The sequence below is a fragment of the Olea europaea genome, chromosome 13 (assembly GCF_002742605.1).
Source record: "Olea europaea var. sylvestris chromosome 13, O_europaea_v1, whole genome shotgun sequence".
Classification (NCBI taxonomy): Eukaryota; Viridiplantae; Streptophyta; class Magnoliopsida; order Lamiales; family Oleaceae; genus Olea; species Olea europaea.
The window spans coordinates 3,832,621-3,849,443 of NC_036249.1; the positions used below are offsets into that span (position 1 = coordinate 3,832,621).

Sequence of the window (16,823 nt, forward strand, 5' to 3'; positions counted from 1 at the left end):
TTCAATAAAATAGGATAAGTGCAAGGTCATATTAGTACTAAGTGATTTAGAGGAACTAGTGAAAAGCTTAACACCTGTGTGTGTGATTTCATTGGTATTGTTACAAAGAATAACTGGTTCAAGGCACACTAACCACTTGGAATTCTAATAATACTTTATGAGATTTACACTATGAATAAATTCAAATCAAAAGATATCTAATTCTTATGCATAAGTGTTGACATTTGATTATGTGATTAATCCAGATTTTGAACAAGTAGGGGATTGTTGGAATTTATTTGTTGTTCAAAATCAAGGGGGAAAAAAAAGAAAAAAAGAGTGGCTTAACCATGCGACCACATGGATTAACCCATACGGTCGCATGAGGCCCTTCGAGAATGGGAGGGCTGGCGAAGCTATAACCATGTGACCGAATGGCTATAACTCATGCGGTCGCATGGTTATCAAAAACTAATCGTTTTGACCGTTTTTATTTGAAATTGGTGGTTTTTCATCCTTATTTTGCACCATTTCGTGAAAAACTTGCCAAGGCCTATAAATAGGTGATCCAAATGCAAGAATGATATATTGAGTTCCATTGAAATTTATCCCCAAATTATACTTCCAATATTGAGAAAATTAATCACATAATCCTTCCTTTTTTCACTTGTTCACTTCACTTGTTCATTGTGAAGAAATACCTTTGCTTTTTGGTGTTCTTCTTGCCAATGCTTGTTTAATCCTATAAACTATTTGCTAGAAATCCTTTAAAAAACATTGGAAATGAGGCAAATAACGTTTGAGGACAACGAGATTAATTTCGTGTTCAAGCCTACATTGATATATTTTTATAATTTTCTTCTTCATTGCCATTATTTTTTTTTCAACATTATATTCAATTGCCGAAAAGTTATTGTTTCTCAAGCTGTGTTCTTCGAGATCAGGTAGATCAGTGAAGGAGTTCGTGGAAGCTTGTAAGAAGGCAACTGGGGTGCCTATAAAAGTGGATTTCCTTTCACGTAGGCCTGGTGATTATGCAGAAGTGTACAGATTGAACTGAACCGCAAAATATAGTAATCTTCAAGAAAGTATACAGATTGCATGGAAATGGCAGATTGCTCATATTAATGGGTATGAAACCCCTCAGGTTAAGTCGTCATAAATATCTCGGGGAAGAAACCCATTTTATCAAATATGGTTTCGTTAGTAGCCTCTCCTATTCAATTCTGATTTGAAGTTTGTCCAGTTTAGCATCAAGCTTGTAACTTATTTCTTATTATTCTACGCATAAAATCAATACCTAAGGGAGACGAAAAGGAGAGAAACTGAACACCACAATGCTTTGTTTAAGAACTCCGCATAGCAACGCAATCCATTAAGCAATTATAACATTTTACATTTTTATATTCAATGAAGCCAAAACCAGGAGCTCTGTAAATTGAATTTTAACAAAATCTAACATCCAAAAGTGTACGGGCAAAAGTAACATCTAAACAAATTGAACTTCATAAAAGTAGTTGTCTGGACAACTCCAAATGTTTTCAAGGGATGTTAAAGAAAAGTATACTCGTCATATTGGTGTAAGAGACTAGAACCGACATTAAGACAATCTCATATCTTGTGAAGGGTCCATTCGTCAAGCATTCGTCTGTACTGCCCTGTCAAAACTCTCTTCTGCAGTTTTTGCACGTTTGACAAGTATGTGATCCGGGTGTGATAATGTCAATTGGCTGCACAAAGTAGCATATACATGTAAGTGCAACAAGAAATGCCTTCGAAGTAAATTGAGGAATTTTTCAAATTTTGAAGGGAACTAGAAATTAAGTTGACGACAAGGAAAATAAATAATAAAGAATAATAGGCTGCAGAATTATTAACCATGGGTGAACAAAAGAAATTAAACGGAGCTCAAAATTAGATACTCCATTCAGTTTATCATTAATAATCAGAGATGAGTTATGTTTCGAAAACAAACGAAAATGATCCACGAACAAGAAAAGTATTAATAACATTTTAAAAGCTAGCATCTTTTGTGTTACACTTGGCACTGATTTATATTATAAATACTTTCGGTTAAACCTACTTTTTATCACCCACATTTCGTGGAACCCAATAATTCTACTAACTTATCTACCACTCATTTTGATCTATTTATAATTTAAACTGATAAAAATAATTCCCAAACATGCTTCCGTTTTCCCACATAAAATAATTTTCTGATAAGCCCCAAGTTAAATTCAACTTATAGCAGATGCAAGAAGGCACTAGAGGGAATCAACCATATGACAGCAGGGCCTTAGTAATTTACAGAATCTGTTAAGGGTTGTTAGCTATTTTGTTAAAGTTAGTTACAGGAAGGGCTATAAATAAATGAGTTGGGGGGGGGAACAGGTAGAATATATGTATTGAGAAAAGAGTGGTCATCCGTGTAGTGCAATTTCTTATTTTCTATATTGCTTCTAGTTAAAAAATTCATAAGTTCTCTCATCTGTTCCTATCACATTGGTATCAGAGCAACAGATCTATCCTATAATCATGACTCTCAACAATCGAGTGGGAGCACTAGAGCAACAGGTAGCAGACAACCACGCTTCCTTACAGTCGGGTATGGAAGCCATGAAGGCAGAATTAATGGCAAAGTTCGACGTATTGTTGCGAACTTGGGAGGTACAGGAGAGAAACAGGAAAGAGAAGGGAGAGGCCACCTCAAAATCACCAGAACCATCACCGGGGTTGGGGAGAGATCAAATCAGTACCGAAGGAAGTGGAAATGGCGGTGGTAGCTTCGACAATGGGTGGAGGTCCGAGTCGCGAGTCAGGCGGCTGGACATGCCGATTTTTGATGGGGACGATCCCGATGGGTGGATTTTTCGGGTGGAGCGCTATTTCAGCGTTAACCGAATGACAGAAGAAGAGAAATGGGAAGCTGCGACAATATATTTGGAGGGAGATGCCCTGGCGTGGTACCAGTGGGCGGAGCGCCGCTAACCCATGAAAAATTAGGAGGAATTGAAGAGGTATTTGCTGCACAGATTCCGGCCATCTCAAGAGAAGTCACTATGTGCCCAATTTTTAGCTCTCCAACAGACAACCACCGTCCAGGAATACCGGCAGCAATTTGAAAGGCTGGCTTCACCGTTACAGAATGTATCGATGGAGATACTGGAATGTAATTTCATTAATGGACTCTCTCCAAACATCAGGGATGAGGTCCAACTACTCAATCCAATGGGTCTTGAACAAATAATGGATGTGGCCCAAAGGGTTAAAGAGAGAAATCAGATGGTGCAGCATGGACCATTTACCTTTAGCCCAGCAAGATTAAAGAGTCCATTAGCTACCCCAAGTCCTAGAGTAGCCCACAATCCGATTCCATTCCAGAAATCTACGGTACCTGTAAGTATCGTTCCCAATCGAATGGTTCCTCCTTCAAAACCCATCATCCCTTTCAAGCGGCTTATAGATGCAGAGTTGCAAAGGAAGAAGGGAAGGGGTTTATGCTACAAATGAAATGAGAGATTCACTATTGGGCATCAATGTAAGAACCAGGAACTCCAAGTGATGGTGATTCGGGAAAATGAAGAGGAAGACCATGGAGGAAGGAAGGAGACCGGCCAATCTAGCGAACTGGTCGGCGAGCAACCTACTAAGGCCGGCGAGTTCATAGATGGCGATGCCGAGGATGTAACGGCGACTGGGTCCTCGGTCGAGCTATCCATTAATTCTATGGTGGGTCTCACGGCACCGGAAAGGATGAAATTGAGAGGGGTAATTGGGCGGAAGGAAGTTATAGTTCTCATTGATTGCGGGGCTTCTCATAATTTCATCGTTGCGAAAGTTCTGGGTCTTCCATTGTCCAGTACTATGGGGTACGGAGTAGTCATGGGGATGGGCTTTACTGTGAAAGGGGAAGGGGTCTGTCGAATGGTGAAATTGCAACTACAGAATGTAACTGTGGAAGAGGATTTCCTGCGCTTGGAACTGGGAAGCTCTGATGTCATTTTGGGTATGCAATGGCTGCGTAAGCTAAGCAATATGCAGGTTAATTGGCAGAACCTCACTATGACCTTCACAGTTTCAGGGATGGTGATCACACTGAGGGGCGATCCCAGCTTGAGTGGAGGGTCTGTACCTATGAAAACAATGATGAAGGCACTCATGGCACAGGGAGAAGGGGTGTTGCTAGAATTGGGGAACATCGAGGTCCAGACTGAACGTCAACGCCTGCAACCCCCAACCATGATTTCAGACGTTTTGGATGAGTTTGCGTCGGTCTTTAAGATGCCGAACTGCATGCCACCTGCAAGGAGGCATGATCATGCCATTAACCTTCAGCCAAGAACAGCCCCGGTCAGCGTGAGACCATATCGTTATCCCCATTTCCAAAAGAACGAGATAGAGAGATTGGTTCGGGAGATGATTGCAGTAGGGTTTATTCAATAGAGCATTAGCCCCTTCTCAAGCCCGGTTTTGTTGGTGAAGAAGGACCGAAGTTGGAGATTTCGTGTTGATTATCGGGCCTTGAACAAAGTCACAGTTGTTGCCTTGAACAAAGTCACAGTTGCCAACAAGTTTCCAATTCCAGTGATAGATGAACTACTAGACGAGCTCAATGGCGCCACGATGTTTTCAAAAATTGATTTGAAGTCCGAGTACCATCAAATAAGGGTACGACCAGAAGATGTTCCGAAAACCACCTTCTGAACTCATGAAGGACATTATGAGTTTCTTGTCATGCCCTTCGGTTTAACTAACGGGCCAGCAACCTTTCAGTCGCTTATGAATGAGAATTTTAGAGGCTATCTCCGAAAGTTCGTTTTGGTGTTTTTTAATGACACGCTAGTCTACAGCCGCAGCACAGAGGAGCACGGGACCATTTGAGGGCTGTATTACAGGTGTTAGTAGACAACCAGTTATACGCCAACAAGAAGAAATGTTTGTTTGGACAGCAAGAATTGGAATATCTGGAGCATATTATTTCGGCAAGAGGAGTCTCGACCGATGAGTCGAAAGTGGCAGCAATGAAACAATGGCCCAGACCTAAGTCTCTCAAGGAGTCGAGAGGATTCCTTGAACTGACTGGGTACTACCGTCGGTTCGTCAAATCATATGAGAGCATTGCCTGGCCTTTAACAGAGCTGCTTAAGAAAGACAATTTTGGGTGGAACAAAGACGCAGAGGCTGCCTTCGTGAAGCTGAAGGATGCCATGACGACGGTGCCAGTTTTGGGTTTACCTGATTTTACAAAGCCATTCATTGTGGAAACCGATGCCTCGGGGTATGGAATAGGCGCGGTTCTAATGCAAGATAGGAAACCAATTGCATATTTCAATCAGGTTCTTCCACCACGGACACGAGGGAAGTCGATTTATGATAGGGAACTCATGGCTATTGTCCTGGCAATACAAAAATGGAAGCACTGTTTGTTAGGTCGAAGGTTCGTGGTGCGTACTGACCAATGCAGCTTGAAATTTTTACTGGTGCAGCACGAAGTAAATCAAGAATATCAAAATGGCTGACCAAACTGTTGGGGTTTGACTTTGACATTGAGTACAAGGCGGGTCGAGAGAATAGAGCAGCTGATGCACTCTCCAGGATAGATGCAACGGTAACTGTAATGACTTTAAGCGCCCCCAGTGCCCTGGAACTTGGGATACTTAAGAAAGCGGTGGAAGAGGATGCTGAGATAGGTATTATAGTTGACTCACTGCGCAAGGGAAGGACAGTTTTCCCAGGTTATTCACTACTTCGTGATCTACTGCTATACCATGATAGGTCGGTGCTCCCAAAGGACTCTCCTTTTGTGCAGATTGCTTTGCAGGAAGGGCATTACAGCAAGGTAGGAGGTCATTGGGGTTTCCTCAAAACTTATAAAAGGGTGGCTCAAACTTTTTTTTGGAAAAGCACGAGGAATGATATCCAATTGTATGTAGCTGAATGTGCAATTTGCCAACAACACAAATATTCTACTCATGCGCCGGCCGGGTTGCTCCAACCACTGCCCATTCCCAACCAAGTTCGGGAAGATGTATCGATGGATTTTATAGAAAGGCTGCCTCAATCGGAAGGGTTTGATTCTATACTAGTAGTGGTTGACCGCCTGAGCAAGTACGATCATTTCATCGGTTTGAAGCACCCCTTTTCAGCCCCAGCGGTTACTGCAATATTCACAAGAGAGGTGGTCAAGTTGCATGGGCTGCCTCGTTCTATAGTGTCGAACAGAGATAAGGTATTTTTGAGTCACTTTTGAAGGGAACTTTTCAGATTGCACGGGAAGACCTTAAAGTACAGTTCAGCATACCATCCACAATCTGATGGCCAATCCGAGGTGGTAAACAGGGGTCTGGAAACATACTTGAGATGTTTTGCATCAGTTAAACCGAAGCAGTGGTACTAGTTCCTACCATGGGCGGAATACTCTTATAATACTTCCTACCATGTCTCTGCACACCTCACCGCTTTCCGTATCATTTATGGACGCGACCCTCCGCCATTAATTCGTTTTGAACGGGGTGTTACAACTATCTCTTCACTTGAGCAACAACTACTGGAGCGTGATAAAATGTTGGAAGAGTTAAAGGTACATCTACACAAGGCACAGCAACAAATGAAAAGAGTGGCGGATACAAAGAGATGGGACGTTGAATATGCAACAGAGGATTGGGTTTATGTGAAAATGAGACCTTACAGGCGCAAGTCTCTTGTGACCCGTTCAAATGAAAAATTGGCACCTTGATATTACGATCCTTTCCAGGTGATAGCAAGGGTAGGAAAAGTGGCATGCTGCCTTGAATTGCTAGCCACCACTCGTATCCATCCAGTCTTTCATGTTTTGTAGTTAAGGAAAGTCTTGGGAATGCTTTGTTTAAAAAAAAAAAAAAGAAGTAAAAGCAAAGTGGTAGGCAGTGGAGTGATAAACATTACCCAATTTATGTGTATAATAATTCATTTCAATCCATAAACACACAGAATACACGCAAGGAGGCCGAGAACAAGGAGAAAAAGGAAGGGAAAAGAGAAAGGAAAAAGGAGGGAGGGGGGGGGGGGGGGGGGGGGGGGAACGGGTAGAATATATGTATTGAGAAAAGAGTGGTCATCCGTGTAGTGCAGTTTCTTGTTTTCTGTATTGCTTCCAGTTATAAAATTCATAAGTTCTCTCATCTGCTCTTATCATTTTCATTGTTCAGACTTCAGATATTCCTCTAATTGACAATGTTTCGGGAAACTTCTTATAGAGTGAACCAAATTTGATCGTGCAAGAATAGCAATAACCATAATTCATAAGCAATAAATGCAAAATTTCACAGGGTTCTAAATAATAGTAAATAGAGGCATAGAGACATACAGTGTTCTCCCCAAACAGGTAAACGAGGAACGTTAAAAGGACCAATTAAAGCAGTTGATTTTGATAATTTATGAAAAGAATCTGAGCTCTCCAACTTCACCTACTACAATTGCATGTAATTGATTTGTCATATTAAAATTCTACCTGAGGTAGCGTGACGACGGCTTTCCCAGATGAAGACTGCACACAACCAAATTGGCAAGAGTTTCTGGATCCTTCGCATCCTGTGCATACCATCAAAACTCACTCATATGGAGAAATTCAAAGTAAACTATGGCTTCCAACATAATATGCACCAGCACAGAGCAATGTAGACAGAGAACATAATATATCAGATAAATTATAACAAATACAAAGCATAAAGTAGAGTGCCATGTAAGGAAAAATTATCTAAATTAAGAAGATGGCATGCATCAAACCCAACTCTATAAAATAAAGAGATAAGCCACAGTATATGTGCATTGTGACAACATGCTTCATAATTAACAAGACAAAACACTCTCCCAGAAAACCTGCAAATAGCATTAAGATTTAGGAGCTTCAAGAAAATAAACAGACAAAGATATGCAAAACATACCTTGTTTAGAGCTTCAAGCAAAAGTGACTCTGCTTCATCAAAAGTTCCCATAAGCATGCAGCAAACAGCCTTCCCATTCAGGATCAAGCTAGTCATCTGATATTTCTCTGAGAAGTCTTGAAAAATAAGATATGCTTCCTGTATCTTCGAACCACCCTAATTCAAAAGAATAATTCTTAAGTTTACAGGTTTTCAATTTCAAAATCGAGCACTGTAATATAGAATGAAACAATAAATACCACAGCCAAATTTAACCATGCATTTGCAAGTTGAGTAAGTGCGTGGTCTTCATCTATTTGTTGCATGATTCTCAATTGTTTCTCGGCATAATCCGATCTGTGCATCTTCAGAAAAATTTGAACGTTCAAAGCATGCCTGCAAAAGCATTAAAAAAAAATGGAACAAAAATAAGTCAACATGCAATCCCTACTTACAGAAAAAAGATTGCATGAAATGCATTTGTAGATAAGGTGGAACTCACAACCCCCTTCTGCGGTTCACACATTATTATAACTATTTACAGTCTTTTGACAACTGAACCTTTATTGATTGGGAGATAAAGGTAGTGTATCTAAAGAATAGAGGCAAGATTCCACACAAGATTATAAAACAATTAACAAGTCAATAACAAAAAGTACAAAGAAAGGCAGATGAATTAAAAAAGTCTAAACAGAAGCCCTTGTCAAATATTGCATCAAGATTGGAAACAAAGAGAAATAGTTAAAAAAATGCAGATAATCACAACCAAGCTCTTATACTGTTAGAAATCTCAGGCAACATTTAAAAGGATCTCCTCACATTCAAGAATCATTAAAACAAGAAATATTTGAACCAAAACATGATACACTTAAGAAAAAGAGTTGGCAGACAAATAGTGACACAAAAGTCAGATCCGATTGTGGAAAATCACTGTCAAAAAATATCAAGCTAATAAAATTATTAACAAGAAACGATGACTGGAGACAGAATTTTAACCCCCGTTTGATTCCCATTATTTGCCCATTAAAATGAAAAATATGACCGTCATCCATCACATCAAATCACCATATTTAACTTTCTATCTCTTGTGTGAAGCCCGTAACTATTATATTTTTCATTCTCATTTTTACATTAACGTGTACCAAACGGGTAGTCACTATAATGTAATTTACTATTTTTTTTAAAAAAAATTAATAATTATTTTTTCTTAGAGAAATTGTACTTTTTTGAATAAAAAATAAAGAGCATAGTTTCCACACTGTAAACACACAATGAAACACATCTATTAAAAGTAAAATAGAGAATAATAAGCATAAGGAAATCTCATAAGAGAAGAACAAGTATCAAAATTAGTTCCGCCGGATCAAATTATTGAAAGTAATAATAATAACAGCAAACTTCATTGACCCTTTGCTAACTCTAGACGAAGTTCTAACTGATAAAAGTGGAGGAAAACCAAGCATGGAGAGACTACTTAACTATATAGGAAGCATTGTTGATAAGCTGAAAATTTAGTTGAAAATATGGTGATACAACATAACTCCTAGTTTAAACCCACAGTAAACAGTAAACAATACATTATCAGGGAGCAGACAATTAGTGACTTGAAGGAATATTTACATTCATCCCCAATTCAATCAAGCAAACTGAACAAATTCCATGGGACATATCTACATGATACACCAGCAGAAGCATGTCACAACCTACATATCCATCAAGCATCCAGCACCCCCCAAGTTTGTAGGAATCAACCAGACATTATCAAGATTCACCTTGCTTGTCTAGAATAGAAGGGAAACAACTAGAGATTCTCAGGGTCAATAAACAAAAGACTCACAGGTCCATGGTTCCCCCTGCATTTGTATGTTTCAAAGCTTCATTATAATCCTGCTCATGCATGAATATAATCCCAGCAATAAGACGCAAGATAGGGTTGTTTCCGATCGCTGGATCTCCTAACCACTCCTGGAGACTAGAGATTGTAATTTCCTACAATATAGAACAACTGATTGAATTAAATTCTTATCCGGTGACGAAATTTCAAAGACAAACAATAAAATAAGAGTTTTTATGCACCCGTTGAGATCTTTATAATAATATGAAGGCTGTAAAATTTAATTGATATAATCAGGCTCTCCATCATTCATAAGCAAGTAGGAAAGTCAGTAAAGAGAACATAGAGATAAATCTATTCCTGAAACTCATGTCGGACATGAACAATTTGTACCTAGGACAATGTCTACGCTTGTCGAAAGTAAAACTGTCATAAAATATTTTCCATAATAAGAGAAAATGTGCAAACCTAAAATTTATTCTTGCTTAATTTTGTAATTTCTTCCTTTTTTTCTTTGGAATGAACAAAACTAAAATTCTCCCTATTCTTTCCGTTTTTCTCACTGAATTTAGGATCCATATGGAGGTTCATTTTCTACTTCAAGGGCCCTGACTCCCTACAGTCAGTTCGAAGAGAAATTTGTTATAAATGCTTTATATATTATACCTACAGTGGGATAAAAAAAACTTCTGTTACTACTTAGTCAATCCCATTTCCCAACACGGATAAATCTGATAATCACGAATTTGCAACTTTCACAAAAGAAAGAAGAATCTAACCTCCCCGATCACAAGGCGTTCTGAACACAACATAAGAAATTGAATTACAACCTCATTATACTTAAAATTTCCCTTCTTCAATCATTTTGTCAAAACCAAATCGCTTATTTTAATTTCCTAATTGAACTGAGGAAAAAATTCAAGTTGGAACCCTGGATAGAGTATTTCTCTAGTCCAGATTCACAAGCAAAACTCCAGATCACATCAGTAAAAAGCAAGATCCGATACACGATAAAAGGATTCAAAGAACAAACGAAATTCACCTTGTTGTCGGGGCTCGAGAGGTATAAAGCAAGCAATTTTACGGCTTGAAGTGGCGTTGCTGCCGATGAATCGATCTCATTTATCACAAGCTACACCCCGATAGATAAATAAAAAAAATTAGTCAATAATAAGAAATCTTTCGTCAAAAAATTCATGCGATACGAAAAAACTAAAAAAATTAAAGTGAAAAAGAAAAAAAAAAGTTCTCAATTTACTAAAATTACTACTTTGTGTAGCTACGATCTGGAAAAACGAGGCAGAATGCATAATCTAATTATACCTGATAACTGCCAAGGGCAATGTACGATCTGTAAACGAGTGTGTCCCTCTCAACGGCGTCTTCTGTGGAGAGATTGGGGATGTCGCTGTTATTGATGGCTGCCTGGTATGCACCCAAGTAGAAACTGTTCTTTAATCCAAACAACGGATCCGGTCCTCCTGCTGCCATTTTTGTTCAATTTCGCGTAGATCAGATCTATCCAAAAATCAGAGTGAGAAACAAATAAACATCGAAACTTACAAATAGAAAGAAAAATGATTTCAGATCGTTCCGATTTAGAAGTCCGGTGTATTCATTTTTGGTCCTAATATGGGTCCAACGTCATGCGAATTTGATCCCATCACGGGTTGTTCTAGTTATTTTGTTCCAGGCTAGCCCAATACGCGGCCCATTATATCTTCCACCAGCTAACGCCAAAATACTGGTTAGCCTCTTTCATGTATGGGTAGATTATAGAAAAAATTAGAAAGAAACTTACATTTAAAGACTAATTTTCTTAAAGAAGGGGTATTTTTCAAAATTTTATATCGGATGATAATTAGATATTATTAATAAAAATTCAATTGAACTAAATCTACATGAGTAATGTTATATATAATCGCTCACCACGATAATCGCGATACGTGACATCATAAATTGCTATTTGTAATTTGATATGTTAATGCGTTAGTTTTTTAATTTTTTTTATTTTATGTATCAAATTACTAATCCCCACATGTAGCATTATTCAATCTACATAATCACCCCCACCACGCCTGTCCACTCACCACTCCCAACCCAAGAACCCTCTTCTCTCTCTCTCTCTCTCTCTACCCACGCATCCCCACCCCCACTCCCACTCTCCGAACCATCTCTCCAACATCATTGCACGTGCATGAAGGGTGCTTAGCCCAATTTACCAACTGTCTTTCATTGACATACGCATATTTGCAGTGGCGAACCCAGAGACTTCGAACTGTGGGGTCAAAAATGAAATTTTTTTCGAACAACATATCATTAACAAAAATATATTCATATGCTACTACAATTGTAGCCTACACATTTTCATACTTTGAAAACGTCGTATAATTACATCGTTATCAATATCGTCAAGTACATCGCTCTCAATATATGCAACCAAACTATCACTTAACCATTGATCTCCCATTCGATTACGTAGTCGATTCTTGACAATCTTCATTGCAGAAAATACTCTTTCTACCATAGCAGTTGCAACTGGAAGAATTAACGTCAATGTTACAAGCCTGTAAACTAATGGGTACACCTCATGTTTTTTCGTCACAACCAAGGTTTCTGCAAGATCATTAAGGCCTTGTAACCCTTCAAAATCTTTGTGAGAGCGCATGTCAATAATATAAGTCTGAATTTGCTCTTCAAGTGCCAAGATCTCTATTGGTTTAAAATCTTTGGAATAATAATCACACAATTGAATTAACTTATCCTTGTTGAAAGCAGAGAATGAATTATCTGGACACAAGCATGCAACACAAAGGAGTAAGTCACTATTTACCTCAGAGAAATGATCATTCAGCTCTTGAATTTGCATATCGATGATAGCATAGAAGAAATCCACACGAAAAGGATGTAAATTTGTAATTTCTTGAGTATTACGCCGTGAACGGCCTAGAGATATAAACATATCGTCCATATTGGGAACATTAATATTGTACCTTTCGTAAAAGCAAGAAATTGTTCTTAAAAATGATTCTCATTCATTGTCCATCATTGCTTGAAGTCGTTCTTTACTTATTTTCACTAATTTCATAGCGTTGACAATATCTTGATCTCTCCTTTGTAATGATTTTGACAATTCATCTGAAATACCCAATACCTTTTTCATGAGATGTAAACTGAATACAAAATCAAATGTCAACATAGATCCCAACAAAATACGTGCTTCCCCTCGCTTTCTACAACTAGTATCATCAGTGGCAATCATCTCAACGACATCAACTATAGCAGAAAACATGATAATCAAGTTAAGTAAAGAATTATAGTGAGAGCCCCAACGAGTATCACCAGGTCGCTTAAGAGTAGTTTCTTGATTAAGGCCCTTTCCACTTGAGATTTCACCAAGATTTAATGATTCAACAACTTCAAGCCTCTTCTTCTAAAGTAAAGAATGTTTCAATTTATGCATTTACCACTTTATTCACTAAAGTAAAGAATATTTCAATTTATGCATATTTGCTTGCCACAGCTACAAGAGCTAGTTGTAGTTGATGAGCAAAATGTTGGAAAAAATGGTTATGAAATGGGTCAACTTTGAGCTCAAATTTTAGTGGGACCCACCTTTTAATTAATACGAGATTTAGTATATTCACGTTCTACTTCGCGAGATGATTAGCGTGATATATTTATTTATCGAAAACCATTTAAAATTGAATGAAATATTAAGTGTTAACGTAACCCACATAAACTAAGTATTATGGAAGAATTTGATTTTTCAAACACTTATCCCACATAAGAAAGTTAGGAAACTTTGGTGTGGTTTATAAGGTGGAAGTTTGGAATTGGGTTTGGGCCCCAAGAGGTACCAATAGTCTTTGGAAGGGGGAAGACCTATATCCTATTGGGTTCGGTCATAAACCCACACGCGCGCGCCGCCACCGTCATCCATTCGACCGGTCGGTCGGCTCGGCTCAGCTCGGCACGGCACGAGCACGAGCACGTGCTCGTGTCCTAGTTCGGTTCGGTGCAGGTGCGGGTGGACCTTTACACTATATTAACTTTTTGGACAAAATTTATTTAAAATTTTGGGCCAAATTGTAAATAATCAAATTCTTGGGTACATTATGAAATTTAAATTTTGGCTTATTCCGGGTGTTTTATTTTCTTTTAACAGTCGACTGTTTACCGACCAAACAATCAACCGTTAGCCGACTGTTAACCGACTTAACAGACACGACTTTTAAGAACAGCATGTCTGTTCGAATTTTTGAGGCTTGTCTGAAAGGTGATGACTGTTCGAATAGCCACGAACAAGTCTATAAATAGCCAGCCTCTCTACCAAAAAATTTACACCATTTTCATTGCAAACTTTCTGTGCTTTGAATCTCATCCTCTTCTCTCTCGTTCTGATATTGTCTCGAAGTAAAATACACTTCGTTGAGTTCGTTGGAACTCCTGCAAATTGTAGTACTACTTCCGTAGGAGATAAAAATTCGTTCTATCCTAGGAAACGATTGCTGGACGCCTTTAGCACCATTGAAGGCAGCAAATTCGTTTTAAGGAAATATCGTGAAGTGGGTGGGCTCGAATTATTGTTTACATCCTGTTGATAAATTCTTTGCATTCAGGTGATTCTGTCGGATTGGTTTCGAAGGAGTAACGTCAAACTCTAGAAACAACTTAAAACGAATTTTGTATTATTATTTTGTTTCTGTTTCTACTCCTTTTTACCGTTGATTTTCTGATTGTGTTTCAGAAATGGCAACTTCTGGTATCACACTCCTGAATACGACCGGGGAAAAACCAGAAAAATTTAATGGGTCAGATTTCAAGCGTTGGCAACAAAAAATGCTTTTTTATCTGACAACGTTAAATCTGGCTAAATTTCTCAAAGAAGACGCGCCTTCATATACCGAGCAAGACAGTGATGCTGAAAAATTGGCTGCGGTTGATGCATGGAAGCATTCTGATTTCTTATGCAGAAATTATGTACTTAATGGACTGGATAACACATTATATAATGTGTACTGCAATGCTAAGTCCGCAAAAGAATTGTGGGAATCTTTGGACACAAAGTACAAAATCAAAGATGCCAGCACGAAGAAATTCATTGTCGGTCATTTTTTGGATTATAAAATGGTTGACAACAAGACTGTCATATCCCAAGTTCAAGAACTTCAGATCATACTTAGCGACATCCATGCCGAAGGAATGAAACTAAGTGAATCGTTCCAAGTCGCTGCACTAATTGAGAAATTACCACCTTCATGGAAGGATTTCAAGAATTACCTAAAGCACAAGCAGAAGGAAATGAAACTTGAAGATATCATTGTCCGATTGAGAATAGAAGAAGACAATCGCAAAACTGAAAAAAGAAATGGTGCATCTAATTCAATGAAATAAAAAGCCAACATTGTAGAAGAAAGCTTCAAGACAAGCAAAAAGAGGAAGCACAATGGGGAAGGACAAATTGGTTTTTCAAAAATTACTAAAAGTTTAAAGACAACTGTTACAATTGTGGTAAGGCAGGACATCGATCCAAGGATTGTCGAAAGCCAAAAAATGTGAAAGGAAAAACTAACCAGGCCAATGTAACAGAACATAAGAACCTCACTGATAAGGTACAAGACATGAATCTTTCTGTGGTCGTCTCTGAATGCAACTTAATTGGAAACACTAAGGGGTGGTGGGTAGATACTGGAGCTACTCGTCACATATGCTCAAACCACGGGATGTTCTCTACTTACAAAGCAATGGATCATGATGAACATCTCTACATGAGAAACTCGTCATCTTCTAAGATAGAAGGACATGGGAAGATGTGCTGAAAATGACAAGTGGAAAAGAGCTCACTCTGAATGATGTTCTTCATGTGCCCGATATTAGGAAAAACTTGGTATCTGGTTCTCTACTAAGTAAGAACGGGTTTAAACTAGTATTTGTCTCGGACAAATTTATACTCTCAAAGAATGAAATGTTTGTAGGAAAAGGCTACCTGAATGAGGGGCTCTTTAAATTGAATGTAATGACTGTTGTACCTCCAATTAATAAGAATACATCTTCTTCTTACTTGCTTGAGTCATTTAACATTTGGCATGAACGATTAGGACATACAAGTTATAACACTTTGCGTAGACTAATCAAATTAGATTTATTACCAAAGTGTGATTTAAATTCTAATCACTAATGCGATATATGTGTAGAAGCCAAAATGTCACGTCTACCTTTTTGCTCTGTTGAAAGAAGTACCGAACCCCTAGATTTAATTCACACCGACATATGTGATTTAAAATTTGTTCAAACTAGAGGAGGTAATAAGTACTTTATCACTTTTATCGATGATTGTACTCGATATTCCTATGTGTATTTGCTCAAAAGCAAAGACGAAGCAATTGAAGTGTTTAAACACTACAAGTTAGAAGTTGAAAATCAACTTAGCAAAAGGATTAAGGCCATAAGAAGTGATAGAGGTGGTGAATATGATTCACCATTTGAGAAATTCTGTTCGGAATCGGAATTATTCATCAAACTACCGCGCCTTATTCTCCTCAATCTAATGGTATTGCTGAACGCAAGAATCGAACATTGAAGGAGATGATGAATGCTATGTTAATAAGTTCTGGATTACCGCAGAACTTGTGGGGGGAAGCCTTGCTTTCCGCCAACTATATTCTTAACAAACTACCACATCGAAAAACGCAAAAGATACCTTATGAAGTATGGAAAGGTCACAAACCTAATTATAAATACTTGAAGGTATGGGGATGTTTGGCTAAGGTAGTAGTTCCTAAACCTAAAAGGGTTAAGATAGGACCTAAAACCATTGATTGTGTATTCATTGGTTATGCCTACCATAGTAATGTGTACAGATTTATGGTATATAAGTCTGAAATACCTGATATGTATGTTAATACAATTATTGAATCAAGGGATGCTATATTTTTCGAAAATACTTTTCCTTATAACATGCAAGACGAATCAAATTCACGAAAGAGATCTCGTGAAAATGAAGAGACTATAGATCAAGAATCTATAAATGAACAACCTAGACGAAGCAAGAGGGCTAGGACGTCAACCTCCTTTGGGCCTGATTTTCTAACATATTTGTTAGAAAA

The 16,823-nt window shown here is 38.2% G+C and overlaps 2 protein-coding genes across 2 annotated transcripts; both read right to left on the reverse strand.

Moving 5' to 3' along the window:
- Positions 1 to 1,320: 1,320 nt before the first annotated feature.
- LOC111407308 (coatomer subunit epsilon-1-like) lies at positions 1,321 to 11,382 on the reverse strand. The gene is made up of 7 exons (XM_023036720.1): positions 11,038 to 11,382; positions 10,757 to 10,846; positions 9,718 to 9,869; positions 8,141 to 8,276; positions 7,902 to 8,057; positions 7,469 to 7,548; positions 1,321 to 1,709 (listed from the first exon to the last, which is right to left on the reverse strand). Exons 1-7 carry the CDS (start codon positions 11,203 to 11,205, stop codon positions 1,616 to 1,618), a joined length of 876 nt encoding a protein of 291 aa, XP_022892488.1. The 5' UTR covers positions 11,206 to 11,382; the 3' UTR covers positions 1,321 to 1,615.
- A 1,363-nt stretch (positions 11,383 to 12,745) lies between these two features.
- Positions 12,746 to 13,961, reverse strand: LOC111408321. Its single transcript, XM_023038092.1, has 2 exons — positions 13,899 to 13,961; positions 12,746 to 13,147 (listed from the first exon to the last, which is right to left on the reverse strand). The coding sequence occupies exons 1-2, from the start codon at positions 13,959 to 13,961 to the stop codon at positions 12,746 to 12,748; spliced, it is 465 nt and encodes a 154-aa protein (XP_022893860.1).
- Positions 13,962 to 16,823: the final 2,862 nt, after the last annotated feature.

What these genes read in the sequence shown, in the direction of transcription:
- LOC111407308 (XM_023036720.1), bottom strand. Translation starts at nt 11,205, where the DNA reads ATGGCAGCAGGAGGACCGGATCCGTTGTTTGGATTAAAGAACAGTTTC. An exon ending in TTGCCCTTGGCAGTTATCAG is followed by an intron (nt 10,847 to 11,037) that starts GTATAATTAGAT and finishes ATCGGGGTGTAG; the next exon opens with CTTGTGATAAATGAGATCGA. An exon ending in TCTCGAGCCCCGACAACAAG is followed by an intron (nt 9,870 to 10,756) that starts GTGAATTTCGTT and finishes TCTATATTGTAG; the next exon opens with GAAATTACAATCTCTAGTCT.
- LOC111408321 (XM_023038092.1), bottom strand. Translation starts at nt 13,961, where the DNA reads ATGCTGTTCTTAAAAGTCGTGTCTGTTAAGTCGGTTAACAGTCGGCTA. An exon ending in GGCTAACGGTTGATTGTTTG is followed by an intron (nt 13,148 to 13,898) that starts GTCGGTAAACAG and finishes TCTTTACTTTAG; the next exon opens with AAGAAGAGGCTTGAAGTTGT.